Raw genomic sequence first — 23,635 nt, 5'->3', positions numbered from 1 at the left:
TCACATTATCATTAATTCTATAAGTTATAATAAAATAACTGTACGAATAATTGGGATATGTTGGTAATTAATAATTCCTTTATTTCACTGGTGATTATTAAACCAAAGTTAATTTTATATTAGAATTTGTTTTATAAAAGTAGTTCAGATTCTTCTAATTCTAAAAGAGTTGTAGCTATTTTACTGAAATACTATTCAATTAAATAAAATATGTAATTGCGATAATGTCATTGTACAAATTATGCAAAAATAATTCGAAAAGTTTTGTTATGTATAGGAAAAGGTTATATATATCAGCAGGAAAGTTAATATCAACCTTTTATGTAATATATATTATCTTAGTTATAACACAAAAATAAATGTTAAAAAAGAAGAAAAGAAAAAAATATAATAAAATATGCTATTGATTCTTATTAATTATATATAAATAAAAATATAATTATGCTAAAAAATATTAAAATATTTTAGCTTTTCAAATTTTAAAAATATTTATTTATTATTTTATATATCTTGTTTAATATAATTTCTTATTTTATTTATTTATATCAGATGATTACTATTTATCACACTGTTATTAATGTGTTAGTTTTCACATATTTTTGTGTGTCTCATATTATATATAAAATTATGCGAATATTCCGTGTTTTACTACTTTTCAAATTAGAAACTGTATCGTATATAGTATATATAAGTGCAGCACATGTTTAGTTTTTCATTTATTAATTGTATACTGTATAGATTTATAAATTAAGGCTATTTTTTTTTTTTTTTTCTCTCTTTCTAAATATAAATGAATATGTATCATCTCAATGTGTTTTTTTCAATATTCCTTTTCTGTTTCATTTTATATTTTATGAGAAGCCACCAAACGTGGTCTCATCTAGGATAATAAGGAAAATATAATATGATTTTTATATATTTTATATTTTCCAAATTTGGTGTATGGCATTTAAACTTGAGCATGTATGCATTATGAATATTATAGTTAATTTCTTTATTCTTTTATACCTTTTTATATAACCGTATACTAAAGGGTATACACTAATGAAATAATAAATAAAAAAAATATACATAATATAAATATTTTACAATTATGAAATATTATGCATATTAAAAATAGTATTATAATTTATTTTTGTTTTTAGTGAGGAAATAGTATTTCTTCTGTAATAAATGAAAAAAGTGAAAATTATTCCAGATGACAAAAGAAACACGATGTCAATGCGGAAAATATTATTTTTTAATATGTTAAAATTTTTATCATAAATATTGATAGAAATAGGATTATTACTAAAATAAAATTTATCTTATATTTTTTGCGATTCGTATGTATCCAACTTTAATCCAATAGTTCCTGTTTTAAGTATACGTGGCTTTATGCAAGATCTGGATGAATCTTTTACTAATCGAAGTTTTTGAGATTTTTTAGATTAATTTCATCTTAAGTTTATGGAATAAGCAGTAATTTGTTATCCGTAATATCGGAATTAAGGGATTGTGCACTTAGTGAATTTTTTTTATATTGAGCTGCACATTCTAAGTCTACCAAAGAAGAATGAATTGCTTGTGATGAGAATGCTGTTATTTATATTCTTTCAAGTTCTGTTCTGGTACTCTCAGAAACTTTTGTTTGTACACCATTTATAAATGTGATATAATGTGGAAAAGATTGGACAGATGGTTATCATAAATTATTAAGCGATTTAACTAGTGTCAGAATCCCGTGACATTTAAAAATTTCTCCTTTATTTTTGTAACCTTTAAATCGTTAATGTCATTTATGTAATTTATAATATCTGAATACTTAAAAAAATAAAATGAATTTATAATATTTGTTTGGGAATTAGCAGAATTCTGTGGATTAAATTGAATTCTGGGTTGTAATATTTTTTTTCAATTATCACATTTTTTGTGTTTGCAAGATTCTAATTTATATAAGCATTTATTGAGATTAAACTCATTTTGACGTTTAAAATAACTTGGACAATCATGCCAAAATAGATCCTTACAATACCCATTACCATTATTATGCTTATTCTACAGATTTTTAAAATATAAGGATATTTTTTTTATTTTTAAAATGAAACACGTTGACAAGAAGTGTGTGTTTTAATAGTATCATAATTTTCATATTAATCAATCAAATATTTTTCTTCTATATTTTTAATGTATCTTTGTAAAAAGTCACATTTTAAGGATCATTAAAACGTATGTATATTATAAACTTGATTGATACTTTTTGGAACACCTAAAAATATATTAATATGAGATTTAAATTAACTTTTTTTCAACTGAATTTTTAAAATTTTCTTTATATTATAATATACACAATATGTATAATTTAAATATAGTTATATTTTCCTTCATTACTTCTTTTTAGTAAATTCTACTTGTTTCTTGCAGTTTCATTTGAAAGATCATAACTGCATTATATACCACTATTTTGTGTTGCCTTTAAATCATTACAATATGTACCATATGGTTTTGTATTGGTACGTCTATTAAATTTATTATATATATTACTTGATGGTGATCGTTCTGAAATTTGCCTCTAAATATAAAGAAGAAATAATAAATTATATAACTTAAAATTTAATTTTAAAAAAGTAATTTTAATAAAGTTTACGAGAAATAAGTTATTGAAATTATGAACTACTAATAATCTTATTAATCTAATATAAAAATATACCAATTATTGTTAAGTTGAATTTTCCATTTTATTTTGGAATAAATAAAATTAAAGAAAATATCATTATTATAAGTGGTAAATTAACGCTATATAAAAAATAAAAGAAAAAAGATTCATACAAATATTATATATTCGTAAATTTATATTCTTTGTAATTCATAAAAATTTTTTCATAATAGAGCTTATTGTTAATTATATTTTAAGATTAAATGTCCGATTCACTATTAATAAAAAAAATATACATCAAAGTATAATTTTACAAGAATTATACAAAAAATATTTTTTTCTTTTATATTTTTATTTTTCTCTGGAGTTCTTTTTTTAAATTTTTATGCCATATACTCGTATTGTTAATTTTTTATGGTGTAATACACAATAAAGTATATTTAAAAAAATTCCTTTTTAACAACTTTATTAGGAATTATTAATTAATAATACATTATATAAATAAAAATATATATGAATGTGGAGGTATTAAATAAAATATTACAAATGTTGAAATATAATATATGACTACATACGTATTATTATTCGTACAAATGATAAGTTCTGTATAAAATTGGTGCAATATACAAAAAAATAACTGCATTATGTACACAGTAAAGGTTGTATAAATTTCCAGCTCTTTGAAAAAAATATCTCAAAAATAGTGAAATTCATGTCTGACATGAAAGATGAACAATTATTAATAAGACAACAATATTTTCGTATAATATTATGAATGTTAAACCTTATTTAGCCGTAACCAATTCCATTGCAATACCCTAAAGTGTTAAAAATAAAAAATTATTAACACTTAACATTATAAAAACATTTTAAGTTATACATTTAACTTTCATGTGATATGTTATTCTTTTTATTAATCATTATAATATTGCATGATTTGTCTTTATTTATTAATTTACATATAGCTTAATTTAATATATAATCTTAATATATATGCATAATATTTAATATAAGTTTAACATAACAAATTTGGAAGTGCATTGGCACAATAGTAATATATTATGAAAATTTATAAATTAATGTTTTTAGTATAATATTATGAAAATTATTCACTGCTATGTTTTTTTATCGGACGTTAGAATTTATTCCTAAACAAAGTTAACTGTTACTTAAATAATGTTGTTATGGGGATATTACATTTGTAATAACGCATATATATTACTCTAATTGGATGGTTCTTTCAATACATTTTATATTTACACTTCGTATTTTCTTTTGTATTTTACGTTTTGGGGAATTATTGGAATTTAGTGAGATGAAACAATGATTCTTTAAGCATACGCAATTTTATAGCTGCATAACTTTAGTAAGGATAAAAAGAAAAATATGTTAAGTAAAATATATATATATATATATATGGAATATAATTAGCTTTGTTCTACGTTAATATTATATATTTTGCGGAACATTAAGAAATTTAGGAACTTGAACCTTAAGATATAACAAAATTTGTAAAATGAAATATTTCTTTTTAGTTTGAATGATATAAAAGGTAAAAAAAATAAAATTAAATAATAATAATAAAGGAACTAATGCAAAATTTGTTAATAAGTGAATAAGAAATAAGTTTATTGTTTATTCCGCAAAAGAAGTATTTCTGTATTATATGTTTTTTTTCCATTCAACAAAAGTGTATTATCTGAAAATTTTTAAATTTACAAATAAACAATATTAATATTGGGTAAAAATTATTATAAAATTAATTTCCATATTTAATTAGAACACTGTAATATTGCGTATATTAATTTTTTAGGAAAAATTATCTTAATGTACGTTTAACAAGCATGTATGAGAATTCATTAAATGCATTCACCTAAGGAGGATAATTATAAAACTTAATAATGTTATATATTTACAAATTTACAATATATACTAAAATACAACAGAAAAAATAAAAATAAATATAATAAATATCTCAATAAAACAACTGGTAAACATATAACTTAGGTAAAATAATAGAACCACATATATAGGTGTTTTTCCTAAATATATAAATAAAAAAATATGAAGAAAAAAAAGAATAATTTTAAAACTTACCTTTTCTTATAGTATTTTTGAAAAATTAAATATATACACTCCAAAAACTTGAATGAACTATATAAAATACTTCATTTAAGAACATTAAATGGATTTATTTAGATAAAATTTGAATGTAAGATAACTCATGTATCACTTATATAAGGATTTTACGCACTATGAAATTCATAAAATTTTATATACATTAAAATATATGCTTTAAATTTAATGATTTTCATGAATGATTAATTAATAATAATAAGAGTATAAAAATATTTACTTATTTGGACTAGTTACTCTATTCATCATTATTCACTGTTTTTACATAAAGATAAAATAGAGTAGTCTTGTGCCATTAAGTCATCTAAAATTATTTCATCTATTGAATTATCTATGTGTGGGATGCACGAAAATAAATAGTATGATTCTGCTATACTTGGAATAGTTAGTCAAAGCAAGTTTTTAGTTTTTGGTTTAGATACAATTTGTAAATGTTTTTCGTATTTTTCTTTTTTAGGTGACTCGTTTTTCAGAGTCTTTATATATTTTAGTTCTAAATAATATAAATGAAACTTTATATATTTTGCTATTTCTTTTGCTCTTGGTATAAATCTTTCATATTTCTTTGATTCTCCTTTTAATTCATTGTGTAATTTTACAAGACAGTCATTAGACACTTTTTAATTATAAGAATTTAAAATGGTATCCTTACATTTGGATGTATCATAACATTTACAAAACTAGCAAAATAATCATTTTTAAGATGTTTGTGTTTGCTTTTATCACCTTCATAATACATTGGTCCAAGCAAAAATTTGCTTATCCCTAAATCAAAGTTATGATTATGGTATTTTTTATTATTCGTTAATTCTGTAGAGATTTTTGCATAAAAATTTTAGTAGATATTTAATATTTATAAAAATATTTTCATTTTCATATGAATAAGATAATCCTTTTAAAATGAAAATACATGTTTACAACGAATGTATGTAAATTATTAAATGTAATAATAATTCTATTTAATAAGTATCCTAGAATATCCATATTAATAGGAAAAATTAAAAAATTTTAATAAAAAAAGTTTATTTATATTTGTCATCATTTCAAATTTATTAGTAGGAGACAAATGTTTTGTGATAATTTAATTTTTAGAATAAAAATTTTTCGATAATATTAAATAGAGGATTTCTTATATTTTTTCTTTATTGCTTTCTGATACTTTATAATATTAGAATTCTTAATTATAAATATATTTAAATATAATAGTTATATGATAATTTCAAATGTAACACGAGGAAAAATGCGTTAAATAAAAATATTATAGTAATTTTTATATGAAAAAATATTAATTAAAATAATATTGATAGAATAGGTTTTGAGAAAACAATAAAACACACATTATATGTAAATGCACCTAGGGAAATCTGTGAATAATTTTTTTTTCAAAAAAATTTATATATTAAGTACATATATTAATGAAAAGATTAGTTTATTTGTTTTTTAAAATTGATAAAATAATATAAATATAATAAATTTACTTGGGTAAATTAGCTTTACGAAAAGTATCGTTTTATATTTCTGTATTCAATTAAAATAATAAACGATATATAGAAGTCTTCTTATGTCTTTTGAAATTTTTTTTTAAAAATAATTTGCATTAAAGATAATTATTAGGGAAAAAGCATTTATATGGAAATAATTATAGTTTAATAGGATTTTCTTATTGTACATGAGGTTTATACAATATCAACATAATTATATATTTTTTTAATAAATATTCAGCGAACTGTTAATAATAAAATATATATATTATTTGTGTTTATTTTTATTCTTATATTTTACATTATAAATTAATTTTGTATTTTTTGAAAAAAAATAAACCTTAATTTTATTTATTTTTCCTCAGAATTTAAGGGTTTTAATATTAATTAAAAAAAATTTTTTATATATAAAATAAGAAATAATATTAAAATTATGTATTTGAAGAAGTGAAATTTTTTTTAAAATTTGTTTTTCGAAAAAAAATAATATTTAAAAAAAAAAAAAATTAATAAAAAATAATAAATTTATGTACAAAATATTAGAATGTATTAAGTATATAAAATTAATTGAAATGTTACTTTTTTTTTATAAAGATATTGTTAATTCTTTTACATTTTAAAATAATAAAAAATGCATTTAACAGGAGAGAATTATGGATTTGCTGATATAGATGCAGGAAATAATCAAAATAATATGAAAAATAAAGGATAAATTTATATTAATAGCAATAAAAAATTGGAACTTAAAATTACGCACGTTATTTTTAAATATGGCATTAAAGTATTAATTTCTTTTTATATTACATTAGTACATTATGATTTAGTAATATTTATTGAAGAAATATAAGCATATATAACGTTTATTATATATCTTTTCAATGTAATAATATAATCTATAATATGTTAAAATCGGTTCTATACGATTGATAAGTCAATAATAAAGAATAAATTACTATTTTTAATTAACTTCTTCATTTATACATATATATGTGTATATGCAATTTCGTAAAAGAATTTTATATTTTAAAAAAGTATAATACTCTTTAATATGTTAAAACAATTTTAAGTTTTACAACAAAAAATTGCTAAGTATATATAATATACGTACATTTTTTTGTATAATTATGTATATTTAATGGGTTTTTTACATTAAGTGTCAATAACATCAATTTTAAAAGCTTTATTTTATAATATGATTTAGATTTAGAGATTCGTCATACGGGTCTTATATAAAAAATAGTTAAAGATAATGAATTATATCGTAAGAGTTTTTTGTTGTGCATTAATTTTTCGTGTAAAATATGAAAATAATATGTTAAATTTAAAAAAGCGTGTTTTAAAATGAAGCCCATTTTTATTTACAATATATTTTTTGCATTGTAAGTACGAATATATGTTCACGCGAACATGAATATAATATAAATTTATAATTGATACCTTAAAATAAAAATTAATATATATAAGAAAAATATTAATAATTCATATTTTAAATATTATTACTTGTAGTATGTTGAGATGCGTATATTCACAAAGTTTTATTTTGAATATATAAAATAAACAATCTAATAAGAATAAAGAGGAAATTACTACATGAAAAAATATGTATTAACCTGTAGTTATTTCTTGATTAATGTCATATTTATTTCTAATAACTTGTATTAATTCTCACATATAACTAATATAAATAATCTTCATAATAATTGAACAAGCTATATATATGTTAGTAATATAATATATGTAAAATGAAATTATTGATTTTTGTGAATTCAATAAATTTGTAAAATGTGCATATATATGAAGAAAAAAGCATAATTTATTAAATATATGAAATAAATGAAAAGGTTAAAGGATTAATAGCGTTATTTTGTGTTTTTCTATAGTAAATGTTATGTAAGAATTCGTTCTAAATTTATTTTTGTAAAAACTTCTGAAAATTTACTTTTAAGTTTTCTCTAATTTTTCATATAATAAACCTATATAATTATAAAAAGTAATATATTATAATTACTTCTTTAATACCATTTAATTATATTACATAAAATATAATAAAACTAAGCAAAAAAAAAAAAAATCTAGTAATATATACTTAAATATTTGAAACCTTTTTTCAAAAAAAAAAATAAGAAATTTTAATAAAACTATATTTTACTACATTATTATTAAATATTTTACCATCATTCATTTTGTATTACAGAAAAATAATAAATACTGTATTTATATAAAAATTTTCTATTTTTCTGTTGTCTCTACAAAATAAATATTTATAATTATACATATTATAGATAATTCCAATTGTGTAATTGTCTTATACAAATAATTTAATAACAATAATTATATATTTCCATATTCTGAAAAATATTTTAATCATTTACTTTATGTGTCATAAATAGGTATAGGAAACAACATATATTTGATATACAAAAAAAAAATACGCACGTATAATATATACATATATATGCATATACATTTTTACAAATCTAAACAATATAAAATAAAGAATATAATAAAATGTCATTAAGTGTATTTTAACTTTGGAAAATAAAATTATTTATTATATATATATTATGTTTTAAATTTTATTAAAAAAAAAAAAAAAATATTTATTTAAAAATGTATTCGATCAAATATTAATTCATTAAATTTTATATTATACTATACAAAGTATAAAGTGATATCCAGCATAACAAATAACTTTGTAGCATAATGTGGAAGAATAATAAATTAAGAGTGTAATATTTTTTATTTTCAAGGTGCAAAAAAAAAAAAAATATTCTTATAAATCATACGAAGAATAAATTCCTCTTAAAAACATAATGTTATTATAGTTATAAAATTTTAGTGATAGAATACACAATGGAAGTATAAGCAAATTAAATATTTAAGAAAAACATAAAAAAAATTAACAAATAATAATATACATATAATTAAATGAAACGTTTTGTGGGTTACCAATCTTCTCTTTAATATTATTATTATTGGAACCTGATCTTCATTATAATGTATTAATATAATACATATATGTATATATATGAAATTAATATGCATTTAAAATTACAAATTATAAATTTAACTTAGGGTATTACTGATAAAATTAGTTATTATGGATTCAAACAAAAAATATTGCTTAGAATTTCGAAAATTGATATTTTAATAATTAATACAAAAAAATTAAATTTGTTTTTATATGGAACAAAATATTTCTATTATTAATGAATAAAGAATTAATATTAATTTTTTATAAATATGCTTACAGAAATAAAAAAATTAATATATATTAGGAATATTTTATAATAATCTTGATTTCTTTCATCATGTATCACGCATGATTTTTTCTTTTTATCGATTATTACATTCTGCTTCTTTGTTCCCTCATGATATCCGAATATTTAAGAAATATTTTTTATGGACATCGTATTTTTTATATTAAATATCATCAGAATATTTTTTGTGTGTGTATCTATGAATTTATAAAATATATTTTCCTGATGTTATAACAGTTTTGTCTAATTCCTCATCATTAACTGTGAAATTTACATTTGTATCGTCTTTACTTATCCAATTATCTATTTCCTTTTTAAAGTTGTCTTCCCTTATATGCCCCATATTTTCTTTATTTTCCAAAACATCTTTGTTAACATCAGTTATGTTTTTTTCAATTTCTGATTTTTTCGCTAAATTCATTTCTGTCTTCCATTCATTTATAGAAATGTCAAAATATGATTCCCTATTATATATATACTCCTCTTTTTTGCATTCTTCTAATACCATCATAAATAGGAGTATACAAAGTTTTACTAATACTTTTTTTTTTACATATTTATATAATTCTTGATAACATTCTTTGTATACCAATTCTTCCATATTTATTAATGATACATCATATATAGTTTCTGCAATTTCGAAAGTATATAACCTATTCTGTAACTCCTCTTCCAATTTTTTAAACCAGTCTTGTTTCAAATACTGTTCTACAATAGTACCCTTTTTTAATATCCATTGTTTCCATATATCTTTTTCTCTTCGTAAAAATGAAAAGTTGTGATTTTCATTAGAGGATTTTTTTTCTAATTCTTTCATTTTTTCGACGTAATCTTGTAGTTCTTTTTTCCATTCATTTTTCAAATTATTAAAACAATTTTCTTTTTTCAAAATTTCTGAAAGATTTCCATGTCTTTCTATCCATTTATTCCATAGAAATTTTTGTTGTTCAACATCATTCAATCTTTTAATATTTTCCATTATTAGTTCATCTTTTGTTAAATGAGAATGTGTATTGTATTTCTCATTTGTAAGCTGTTCTATGCATATTGATAAAAATTCTCCTTTGCTGGATTTCCATTCTTCATTTCTGAATTCTTCGAGCACTTCCATATGTATTTCTATAATAGTTTTTGTTCTGTCCTTTTTTCTCTTTGATATTTTGGTGTTTTTGTTCACGTTATGTTCATGTATTTTAATGTTTTTTATGATTTTTTCATCATTATGTAAGAAATCTTCCTCATGTTCGTGCGTTAAAAACTTACTTTTTCTAGCAGCATGTAAAGGTGTTACTATTCTAAGTAATTTTACTTGTCTTTTTTTTATCGTTTTTTTTTTTTTATCATCCTTGTTAAATTGTACTGCAATATAGTAAAAAGATATTTATAAAAAAATTTATTACAGTAATAGTGTGTTTATCATATATATAATACATATAATTTATATTACTTTAATAAAAAGGAAAAATAGTATAACTATTGGAAAAAATATTAAAAAAGATGATATATATATGATGGATGTATTTCCTCCTAGATCTGTAAATACATTTTAAATATTATATTATTTAGTATAGTTATGTCAAAAAAAGGGAAATAGAGCATTAGTGGTACAAGTAATTATAGAGAGTGGGTATTGAAATATAGAATTTGGGACAACAACGGATTCATTATATGTTGACAAATCAGATTTAAGATCATTACTTAAAAACATTTTTTCAAGTAGAGGATGTATTGTTCCTTGTGGAGTTTCTAAATGTTTGAGAACTTGGAATATTATATCTTTTTTTAAGGAAATGTCTTCAGATTGAATTTTTGATATTTCTTCTTCAATAGCTTCAGTTTCTAAAGGTATATCATGTTCAGAATTATCAGAAGATTGAGATTCTTGTTCGACAGTAGTTCTATCTATCTGCGTATGTGCAGCTGATGTTGAACTTTGTTCTAGTATATCTTCTGTACAAATTTCTTTTCCTTCATACGAATCTTGAGAATATGGAAATTTATCCATGTCTGCACTTACGAGTTCATGAAAAGTTTTATCCCTGAATACATTACATCTTTCGTCTGTTGGAAAATGGATTTGTGGTGGTATTTCTAGGGATTTCTTAAAAATGCTATTTTGATAAAAACCTACTCTTCTTTCTTGAATCCATGCATTATATTCTTTAAATTTATCTATACATTCAGGTTCACGGTTACATTTGTAAAAATTTTCATCTGGTGTTTCATAGGGTTTTAGAGATTTTAGACGACTATTTTTTTCTTCACAGAAATCATGCGCTGTATATGATAATCTTAAAAGGTCTCTTTCATCTTCTTTTAATATAAAAGGACATATTCCATGTTTAGTAGGCTTGTTAAAGTATCTACTTAAAAATTCTTTTAGTAATACTTCCCATCGTCTTTGTGATAAAATATTTGGACGTGCATTCTTTTGTATAATTAGAAAATTCACCAAATTTAAGCATTCTTTCCGAAAAACTTCTTTTTTAATACCATTTCTGCTTAAGGAACTAGTTTTACTTATAATATATTTTATTTTATTCACTATATTATGTGACGTAACCCAATTGTTCAATTCTAGACGTTCTCCCTTTGAGAACTAGATTCAAAGAAAAATAATTAGGAAATATTTAGATATTGATTTTTATGTTAGTTGTATTATTATTTTTTTTTTATAATATATAGATAATTTATTGACATATTCAGTTTTATTAAAAGAAAATTAATATTACTATGGATTGTGAAGCTCCCATAATGACTTTACATTATTTATGCAGATCGTTGAAAATAAACATCTAGAAAAAAAATTAAAATTTTTATGTTTCTACTTATCAGTAGTATAATTTACAATTAGTACGTATTAATTTCCAGAAATTATAAAATTATCAACTACATAGGAATTTATTTGAGAACCATAAAATAATTGAATACACCAATATTTATTTTATATGGTTTTTATCGTTTTTTTACCTTAAATAAATATATTATAACTTGAGATATATCATAATCATGTTTTGATATTAAATCGCCATTATGTATTTATTTGTCTATAAAGTTCATATTCTTTTTATAAAGAAAAATCCAGGTAGATATGATTAAAAAATTACATATAAGTAACCATAATAGACAAAATATGCATTATCGTGTAAACATATCCTTAAATATGTATTGTGTCTTTTTTTTTTTCTTTTAGATTATCTAAAATAATGAAAACTATAAATAAAATAATTGTTAGTAGTGATAGCATCTTTTTTTTTTTTTTATTGTGTTACTTTTGTTGTTTATTTCTAATATAAGCTGTTATAATTTTATAATTATGCTGCTAATATTTTTTTATATTAAATACAATATATGGAGAAATCAACACTAATAATATATGAATTATTATATGCTGTTTCTATGTTTCTCGTAAGTACATGCTGTTAAATGTCCTTATAACACTTAATATTGAATATATATATAAATTGGGTAAAAATTAAATATTTATGGTATATATCCGTGAGTAGCTTTAAAATAGTATAAATTATTATATGCATATATACTTCTGTATATGGCTATTGCCACATTTCGATAGAAATGTTTTCTGTTGCTCAAAATTTATTTATCGAAATACATAATTACATATATTAATTAATGGAAATATTTTTTTTTACTTGCTACAAAATATGAAAAATTATTAGGATATACTTATTTTAATATTAATTATACTAATATATGTTTTAAGATGAAATATAAAAAATAACTTTGTAATAAAACTAAATAATATAAGGTCATATAAATAGAATAATATAATACATTAAATAGTACCAGAATTAATGAAATCTTATGGTTGAATTTCTGTAATTATTAGTACATATATTAGAATTAATATAAGAATTTAAGGTTACTTATTTTTTGATGTTTACTGTATTTGATAGCTTTACGAAAAATTATTTTTAAACCACTATTATGTATTTACTCTGCATGCAAATAAGGAAGTAATGTATTAATTCATATTATTTTTAAAACATGAACTAGTATATAATATTAAATAACAATTAAAATGTATTTACAACAAAATAGGTTATTCTGTGATAATATGCATATATTTTATTTTTTTTAATTTTAATTATTTAACTAAAACAGATTCTTAAGCGTTAGATTATTTTGAGTAAAAAAAAAAAAAAAATATATATATATATTTATTTATTGATAATTAATTTTTGTAAATATTTAGATTGCATCCTTGGAAGTATAGTAACTTTGTAAGGGAACAAATACATAATATTATATTTCATATAACTTTAATTATTTTTGGAGACTTAATATTTATAAAGTTATTACTATTTGTGTTACAATGCAGAAGGAACCGTAATGCTGGGAAATAATTGCTTATCACTGTAAAAGTATTTTTAATGTAGTATTATTTATTTATATGCTTATGTTTTTTGATTATGTTATGACTTTAATATATGCTCTTGAGCTACGTATGTGTAAAGACAATAAATATAAAATAATATAATACTTATAAAAAAAATCAGAAAAATTACTAAATGGTATATCTTCTTAAATTATATTGTTATTTTTTTTTATTTGTTATGTACATATTAAAACTTATATATATTTTTCGTATTTGTAAATTTACATCATTTGAAATATTTCTGAATTACTGAAATTGAATGTATTAATTTTTACTACTTTTACTGTTAACTCTATATTTTGTATATGTTAATATTTGTACTAATTAAGTTTATTTAAATGAAATGAAATATAATAAAATATGTAGATACTTGTGAAGATTTTTCACTTTTAAATAATGATACAAAATAAAATTAAATAGAAATTATTGTTATCAAAAATTGTGGTACAAAATAAAATCATATAAAAATTATAATTTTAAAAAATAATGATATAAAATTAAAAAAGTAATTTTCGGATCTAATTAAAATTTATATTTCCTTAAGGACAATAAGTATACGTTATAAATTCAATTTTTTATATATGTTACTGATCGTGAAAAGCTGTGAGCGAACAAATGTCATCTCAAGCACTTGTTGTAATTAATACAATAAAAAATGTTGTACGAAATGTTATTTTTTCATTTATTATTACTATTACTATTATTATTATTATTATTAAGATATAAAAATTAATATCTTTTAACTATAATTATAGGTTTTAATAAAATATAACTTTTATAAAATTATAATTATTTATAGGATAACATACTTAAAATCTGTAATTATTATCTTAATATGTAGAGGCGCGAATTATATATATATTTTGAACATTATGTATTGTCTATAAAGCTTAAACATTCCTTATTTTAAGAAATCATATATTTTTTTTTATATTTTTTTATAAAAAAAATATTAATAACAAAATTATTTAGTTAGTGTACTGTATTAAATAGTTCAATTCTACGTTTTGTATAATTATGAATTAATTTAAACATTTTATTTTAATGAAGTTATTTTTTTTTAAATCAAAATTTACATTAAAGTTATAGATTAACTTTTTAAGGTAATTTTTTTTTTATGGATGATATAAAATGCATTATAGTTATATGCATTATTTTTAGTATTGATAAATCTATACTAAAATTTTTTTTTTTAAATAAATAAAACAATCGCTATCTTTAGAAGTATATTATAGGTATCCTTAATAATTATCTAAGTGAATATATTACTAAATTAAAGATATAAATTATGGGGAAAAAAATTAAGTCTCTATTATTTGTTAAAATTTTTTGTTTTGTCCTTTTAAGTTGGACAGGTCTTTTTTACATTGATAAGGTATGATAAAATTATTTAAGTATATTAGTAATATTCATATTTTTAGTGTTTTATTTTTAATACCGTTTTTTGCAATTACATAATATATTCTTTTAAATACAAAATTTCTTCTTAATTTTTGTAGAGTACATTTAACAAATGCATTGATGAAAAATACAACTATGTTAGGAAATTAAATAAAAGAACTTGTAGATTACTATCAAAGAGTAAAAAAAATAGTAATTCAGGTATTGTTTGGCTAAAAGAAATGTCAAATAATGGTGAGAGCGAAAAAAAATATGTATCTACTGGTGAAAAAGTGGCCAAAGTAAAAAACAAAAATTCTAATATAAGTTCATTAAAAAAAGGGCAATATTATAAACAAGTTATTGATTATAATAATGGATTCTTTGATGGAAAGCATTTCCAATTTGAAAGAAAATTGGTCAAAAAAATAGATCATGATGATTATATTAAAAAAAATAGGATGATTGCCACGATAGCTTCAGAAAAACTAAAATTTAGAAAATACCGATATATTGTTTATATATTTATTCCTATTTTATTGGTGGGAATAGGAATGCCTATATTACAAAAATATAAATGTTTACCACAACCAGGAGATAGAATTTATGAAGCATTGAAGTTAAAGGATTGGTGGGACAAAGCATTGAACGCCGTGATAGGTAATGCTCGACATCATTTTTTTTACATAGCATATGGCGTAATTTTGATTGCAATAGTTATATTAATAATTACAGTTATTTTTAAGATCCTTACAAATAAGGAGAAATATAATAAAATTAAATTGATGGCCCAGTTAAATGAATAATATGTAAAATGCTAATTTTATTAAAGAAATCTTTAATAAGAAGTAATATCTTTAGATATATACTTTTTTTATACGTATACATAATGCTTAAATTATATAAGTACAGATACAGGTACCTAGTCATTTTGATATATATCAATAAAACATATATTTTTTTTGCTTATTGGTGAATTTTTATGTTTTAATGTTTTAGTATTTTTATTTTAATATATACTTTAAGTTTAATTAAAAATTATGTTTTAACGTAAACTTGTATCTTTAAATAAATATTTAAGAAAAATAAATAATGAATGTTAAACATAATATTTTATAGCACATACCACATATTAAATTGAAGTGTTATAATTTGTAAATAAAGAAGAGTATTTTTCTATTTTTTATCTTGCTATATTATGGCGATTATTTGATATTATAATAAATAAATGTGTTATTATTTATAAATTAAAACAAAATGTGTCTTATTTGAATATAATAAAATAAAATGAACGTGGTTAGTATAGTTGGTATATATATATATATATTATTTGAGAGACCTTAATATTTAATGTATAAAATGTGTTTTATGAGAAATGTGTTATAAAACATATTTACTGTAAAATGACTTTTAACAAAAATTCTTCATATTCCATGATTTATAAAGGAATATGGAAAAATGTAATGAAATGATATCTTTAAGTAATATCGTTTATTTGTAATTATTTCAAAACATCGTTTCTCTAAATACAAATAATTAAATGAATAGTTAAAACTATTTAATTTTTTATTATTTTTCTTAAATGTGTCTAGAATTTAAAATTTCAGATATATTTAAATATGCATATTCAAAATTTATTAATAAATACACTTGTATTTTTACTTATTTTTTATGTAGTCTAAGGATTAAATTAATAATTTATATGTAATAATATATTAATAGATAGTGTACGAATTCCGTTTTTTTTTCTTTTTCATAATAATAATATTTTATATATGGATATATGTCTCTAAAAAGATAAAATATAGTTAGAGTAATTAAAATAAATATATATTTTCTACAGTCATATAATATTGTATAAGTGCATATATATATATAAATCTCTAGAACATATATTTTTACATAAATTATGAATCTATAATTATTTAAAGTAACAACTAAAATATAAATAATTTACATATACTATGAAATATACAGAATTGTACCAAGATAATATTTTAAGATTAAATATGTAATAATAAATAATTCAAATATTATATATTTTCTAATTATTGTAATAAATTTTAAAATGTATTCAGAATATATTTTAACAGTGAATATATTTTTAATGTTTATTACTAGCCTTAGATTCGTTTATTGGATAATTATATTATATATATATTTAAAAAAGAATTATTATAAATCTGTGAATGAATCTCCGTTAAAACACTATAAAGATTGCTAAAAAGTTGTGAATCATAAGACATTTTAATAATATATATAATTACACTAAAAAATATATATAATATCATATACAAATTTGTGAAGTATATAGCTGTAGAAAATACTTTATGTTTTTTTGTTAAATATAAAAATGTTTTAACTATATATTTAAATTTAACAGATCCGTGTTTATTGTTTGAGCTCACTAGGATTAAACTTAATTTTTTTTTTTAGTGTACCTTTTTTTATAGTTTTGGTGGATTTATATGTTTTTCAAGGTTATTATGTTTTAAGGTATGAGATTTATTTTTTGAATTATGTTGAAAGTTCTTTGAACCATTGTTTTTGTTTATTAGACCATATATTCAATTTTTTAACGTTTTATATTTATGTTCTTTCTCTATACTTGATTCAATATTTAATAAACTGCTATGTCTTATATTTAATGTATTAGTTCGTTTGTATTCTTCATTCTATGTTTTATCACTTATGATTACCTAAAAATAAAGGTACATTTATTCAATATAAATATATAGTATATTTATATAATACATTAATAAAACATTTTTCTACGCAAAAACAGATAGAATGACAATGAAGAATATATGCATTTTAAGTACAATTTGTAGGATGCTGATCCGAATATATGAATGTCCATATTAGAATAAAAAAAATAATAGCTTTGGTAAAAGAAACATGCATATTATTTATATCTTGTTTTATAATAAAATTTTGTCAAGTTATCAAAACGCTTGCAATAATTTATATATTAAAAATATATATCTTCTATAATAACGAGTATATTGTTGATTTATTTTTTGTTTTAATTTTTATATTTTGTCAATATGAAAAATCTTTAGGTTATGTTTTAGAGTTCACATAATTCTAGAGCACACTGAAGAATAAAAAATAATATAAATAAAAAAAAATATTTGAGTAATCGTTTTATATAAAATATTATTTATTCATATTATCCAAATAAAACAAGATTTAATAAGTGTTTACAAGATATGGTAGTATTAAAATTACTATTCGTCACGTAAACAATTTGTTTCAAATAAACACATATATATGTATATCATATATGGTTGAAATATTGTATTAATAAGAATATAACAAAAAATAAAATTTTAATAATAAAATAATTTTAAGCATACAAGTACAAAATAAATTTATAAAAACTTTTTTATTAAACTCTTTATTTGGAAATTGTATAATAAAAAATGTTTATGAATTATCTACTAGTTATCCTACTGAAATGTTTTTTAAAATTATTTTTGATAAAAATTATTAATGAATAAGGAGAAGAATTATATAATATAATAGTAACAAAATTATAATATATTACATACATTTATATTATATATTGTATTAATTTTATACATAAATTGATATTAAGTAATTAATAAAAACTCTGTTTACAACATATAACTATTTAGCATATTGTTTTACTTTTATGTTATTAAAAATATATAAATTTTTTATTTAGTATAATAAATTGACAATAGTTTCGGTTAATTCCTACTATGAGATGCATATATATATATATATATATATATATATATATATATATGAATTCAGCGATTCTAATAATATAGTGCCAAAAAGCGTTTTCGCACTATATGATTTGTACTACTGATTTATGATGATATCTATAGTACAAAAAGAATGATATATATACAGAAAAAAAATAAATTAATGAGTAATATATTTTTTTAGATATATATTTTTTTTTTCAAAAGTTTTTTATATTATTAATGTGCATTAAATTTTTCTTTTTTTTTTTTGTATTTTCGGAAATATACTTTCAATTCAAGTTTTTTTTTGTATTAGGTTTATTTAGTATTTCATAGATATAATTTTGTAATATATTTTTTTTTCTAATTCTCTTAGGAAAATAAATTCAAAGAGTTAAGTAAATAAATTTTGAATATTTTTAGACAAAATTTAAGTAGAATGAAATTATAGTTGATAAAACTGAAATTAGAAAAAAAAGAAATAATAAAGAAATATTATTATATTATGTTTATACGAAATTGTTTATATTTTATTTATTTAACATTTTAAAAATATTCGTAAAAATTTATTTTTCTTTGATATATTTTGTATTATATTGTTTAGGTATATGATGAAAATTATTGTATGACACTGCAATTTATTTATTACATTTATTTTAAAATAATAAATATTTAATATGAATCATTGAGGATTTTTTCATGAAACTAAAAATTTATTATTTATTTATTTATTTACTTATTAAAAATATAACATACATTATTAAAATTGATATATTGAATATATATATTAATAACATAATATAATTTAATAGTAATGTTGAATGCATAAAAAGTAATTAAAAACATAAATATACGTAAATGTAATAATATTTAAGAAAACATAGTTCTTTAAATAACAAATAATAGTTCCTTAAATAAAAAATTCTTCTTTTTTTTTTTATTTAATATGTAAAAATGTCTAATGTATGAAGTGTTGTATATATTATAAAAAAAGGTATTTAAGTTATTTAAATTTATAGTTCATATAATTTCATACTACATTTCATTAATGTGAGTATATTATAATATGGAATACGTATTTAAAGAATAATATATGCTTAAAATAAAATAAATATGTTTTGATGCTAAATATATTTTAGTTTTACGTATATACTTATACGGATGAATATAGAGTTACATCATGCTATAAAAATATCTTATTTTATATTTGTTTGAACTGAATATAAAATAAATTACATTTATCCATTTTATCGTAATTTGAAATAAGTGATATATATTTTTGTGTTTAATTAGTGTCATTTAATTTTACTGGATTACATATTTTCGTTCTATATATAATATGTTTAATATCATGTCATATAATTATAGAGCTTGTTTTTCAAAATATGATTGCTCATTTAATCACATATCAGTCATTTTAACTAAGAAAGTATAAAAATTATTATATTTTTATTAATTCTTCGTTAATATATAATATTTTTTTTGTAATTACTAGTTTTTAGAAAATACAATGAAAATGTTATTTTTTTCTTTACCTAATGATAGGGTTCTACATATTTATTTTACTGAATATTCCTTATATATATATTATATAGATTAATTTTTCATAATAAATATTATATATCGTAACTATGTTAAGCGTGTGTAATAACTTTAATGTTATTTAATTATCGTTAATGTGTTTTTATACCTTCTCTTCCTATTATGGAAATATAAATTTCCCGCAAATTATTTTTTTTTAATTTTAATTTGTTTTTCTTACTTTGCTAAAATAGCTAATATATGTCTTTATGTAAGAAGTTTCTATAGTTCTTGTAGTTTAATACTAGACAATATTCTATGATTTTTCAATATTATTATTAAATAAATTTATTTTATAATTTTTGCTTTTTTGTATTTTTTTTTAAATACAATTCAGTTAACGTGTTTACGAAAGTATATTATGAGAACAAATATATCTATTTTAGAACATATATAAATTAGAATTTTGTAAAGTATGAAATGTAATACAATGTATGCTATCATAATATTAACTTATTATTTACAGAATGTTCAACATCTTTGTATATTTTCTTATTGGAGACAAAGAAATAAGCTCAAATTAAGTAAATTATTATAAAAAAAAATAAAATGTTTATGGATGAAACTCCATCAGATCAGCAATTCCTCATTATGATAAATTACAGGAATTCTATAATAAAATGCTCGTTTTTAAGTAAAATAATTTAAAGTTTTAGAAAAAATAAATATATAACATATTCCGATAAATATTTATGTAATTACTGGAAATAAAGATATAAATACATGTCCAGTAAAAACATAAGGTTTTTCTTCTTGTAATAGTGATTTCTCTACTGAGTTTTTTTCAGGAAGGGAAATACACCAATATTCAATAGTTTCATATAGTGTATTAACGTATTTTAAGAATGTTACTCTTTTGTACGACATTAAGAACTTTATAAGAACCATACGAGTTTTTAAAGTTTTGCAGTTATGTACAAAACTAATTTTTATTTTGTACTGTACATATATTTATATGACTGTCATATAGTCTATCACATTTTTCTGAATAAATTAAATGACCTTATGTATTAGTACAATTATGGATATTTTCCAGAAATAACAAAAAATTCAATTTGTATATTATATTATAGAAAAGGAAATAATATTAAACATTTCTTTTTTAAGAGGGAAAAAATATAGGTTTCTATATGTAAATTATATATGAAACATAAAAACAAATAATTACACACAATAAAAAATTCGGCATTTAAACGATTATTTTATTATTTGTGCATATAGAAATATAAAGTTAGTATAAATATGAAAATAATTTTTTGAAAATTGAAATATGATATTATATTTAACATTTTTATTTTTATGTACTAATTATGAATAGATTTATTTCTTAAATATATATGAAATATAAGAATAGTAAAATTTATTGATATGTATTTATATAAGAACACAGTATAACTATATATATATATACTTAATATGGAAAGAATTAAATTTGTTCAGAGGAAATTAAACTGTATATTTATGATTTATTAATTTAGATAAAATATAAATGATCTACAGAAATAAATAACAATTTTTTAAAAAGGAGGCAGAAAATAATGCTTATAAACAATGAATGTTTCTAAAAGGAAATACTGTATTTATAAGAAAATGTTTAGCATGGTTTTATTATATAGTATGTTTATTATTTATAATTTATTTAATAACTCATATGCATAGATTATTATAAAATTTTAAATGGATTAAACTGTAATATATACAGAAATATTAAATGAGAGAAAAAAGGTTACATGGACAAAATGTTCTATAACTTAAACGTAACTACATATATTATATTAGATATACCAGGATGACAATGAAATTACTTTAAATAAATATAAATGCACTAATATTGTTTTTTGTACAATTCTTTTTTTTTTAATTTCTTGAATTTTTCTCAGAAAAATTATATTTTAAGAAGAAAAAATTAGAAAGTTCCACATTAAATAATAATATTAATTTCATATGTATATAATTTTTTGTTAATTTATTATTTTTTGTCAATTATAAAATGTCGAGAATATAAATCTCTTAAGAAAGAGAAATATTACTGCTAAAGATATTTTTATCAAAATATTATTTAATGTTCATTAAGTTACAATCTCTTAAGCATGTTAATAATATAATATATTTCTAAATGAATAAACTAAAAATAATTTTTTTGTTTAAAATATATCAGCAGTAAAATTGATAAATCATATATTTTACAAAATTATTTTGTTGTTTATTTTTATTTTCTATGCACATATATTAGGATGTATAAAATATTCATATTGTAAATATATTTTATTCGAAATACCTATTATATGGTACTATTGTATGCAAGATTTTTATACGAATTTTAATTTAAATTTTATTTTATTTTTTATTTTGTTATCTGATACAAAAGTATGAATTAATTAAAAAAATATAAAGTAGATAAATTTTAAAACTTTTCAATTAGAAATAATGATATAAACAAGAATAATTTTGAAATTGTAATATTCATAGTTATGATACAAATATAAAAACTCTCTTTTATTTCCCTTTAATATATATGTTTATTCGTATGTTAAGTATTATCCTTTAATTATGATTTTTTTATACATAATAAATAATAAAGAATGCAACATTCATAATTAATATAACATAAAATTTGTAAAAGCGATACTTTTTTTCTTTTTTATTAATATGATTTTATTGTTATGATAATTTATATTTATAACAGTAATAATCATTTGTTCAGAAATATAATGCTTATCAAAAAAGAATTATTAATAAGAAAATATCAGTTAAATTGGATATCATTTGGTTGCTATAAATAATATTGTATTATTTATATTGTATTTTTATTTAATCTGAATATTTTCAAATATTAAGAGATCATATATATATTTTTTTTATTTTATTTGAAAAGGATTAATAAAATAGTTATTTAATTAATATATCATGTGAAATCATTAAATTATATATTTTAAATATTTATAAATTAATTCAAATAAAGTTATTCCAAATAATGATTTTTTATTATAAGTTGCACTAAGGTCGAAATTTAATAACAAAATTTTAGAGTTTTCTTACATTTT

General features: G+C 19.1%; 2 protein-coding genes and 3 pseudogenes across 2 annotated transcripts, besides 3 other annotated features; 1 reads left to right on the top strand and 4 right to left on the bottom strand.

Annotated features, from left to right (window-relative positions):
* Positions 1 to 920: 920 nt before the first annotated feature.
* Positions 921 to 2,551, bottom strand: PmUG01_01012800 (annotated as a pseudogene).
* Positions 921 to 2,551: a sequence feature (PIR protein, pseudogene).
* A 2,468-nt stretch (positions 2,552 to 5,019) lies between these two features.
* Positions 5,020 to 5,755, bottom strand: PmUG01_01012700 (annotated as a pseudogene).
* Positions 5,020 to 5,755: a sequence feature (Plasmodium exported protein, unknown function, pseudogene).
* A 3,962-nt stretch (positions 5,756 to 9,717) lies between these two features.
* Positions 9,718 to 12,265, bottom strand: PmUG01_01012600 (STP1 protein; the record flags this gene model as incomplete). Its single annotated transcript, XM_029007443.1, has 3 exons — positions 9,718 to 10,871; positions 11,121 to 12,111; positions 12,245 to 12,265. The coding sequence occupies 3 exons, from the start codon at positions 12,263 to 12,265 to the stop codon at positions 9,718 to 9,720; spliced, it is 2,166 nt and encodes a 721-aa protein (XP_028859929.1).
* Positions 12,266 to 15,199: 2,934 nt separating this feature from the next.
* PmUG01_01012500 (fam-m protein) lies at positions 15,200 to 16,097 on the top strand (the record flags this gene model as incomplete). The annotated part of the gene is made up of 2 exons (XM_029007432.1): positions 15,200 to 15,286; positions 15,411 to 16,097. The coding sequence occupies 2 exons, from the start codon at positions 15,200 to 15,202 to the stop codon at positions 16,095 to 16,097; spliced, it is 774 nt and encodes a 257-aa protein (XP_028859928.1).
* Positions 16,098 to 17,435: 1,338 nt separating this feature from the next.
* PmUG01_01012400 lies at positions 17,436 to 18,195 on the bottom strand (annotated as a pseudogene).
* Positions 17,436 to 18,195: a sequence feature (Plasmodium exported protein, unknown function, pseudogene).
* Positions 18,196 to 23,635: the final 5,440 nt, after the last annotated feature.

Source organism: Plasmodium malariae (genome assembly GCF_900090045.1).
Source record: "Plasmodium malariae genome assembly, chromosome: 1".
NCBI lineage: Eukaryota > Apicomplexa > Aconoidasida > Haemosporida > Plasmodiidae > Plasmodium > Plasmodium malariae.
The sequence above is the reverse complement of the archived record's forward strand: the minus strand, read 5'-3'. Positions and strand labels throughout refer to the sequence as shown.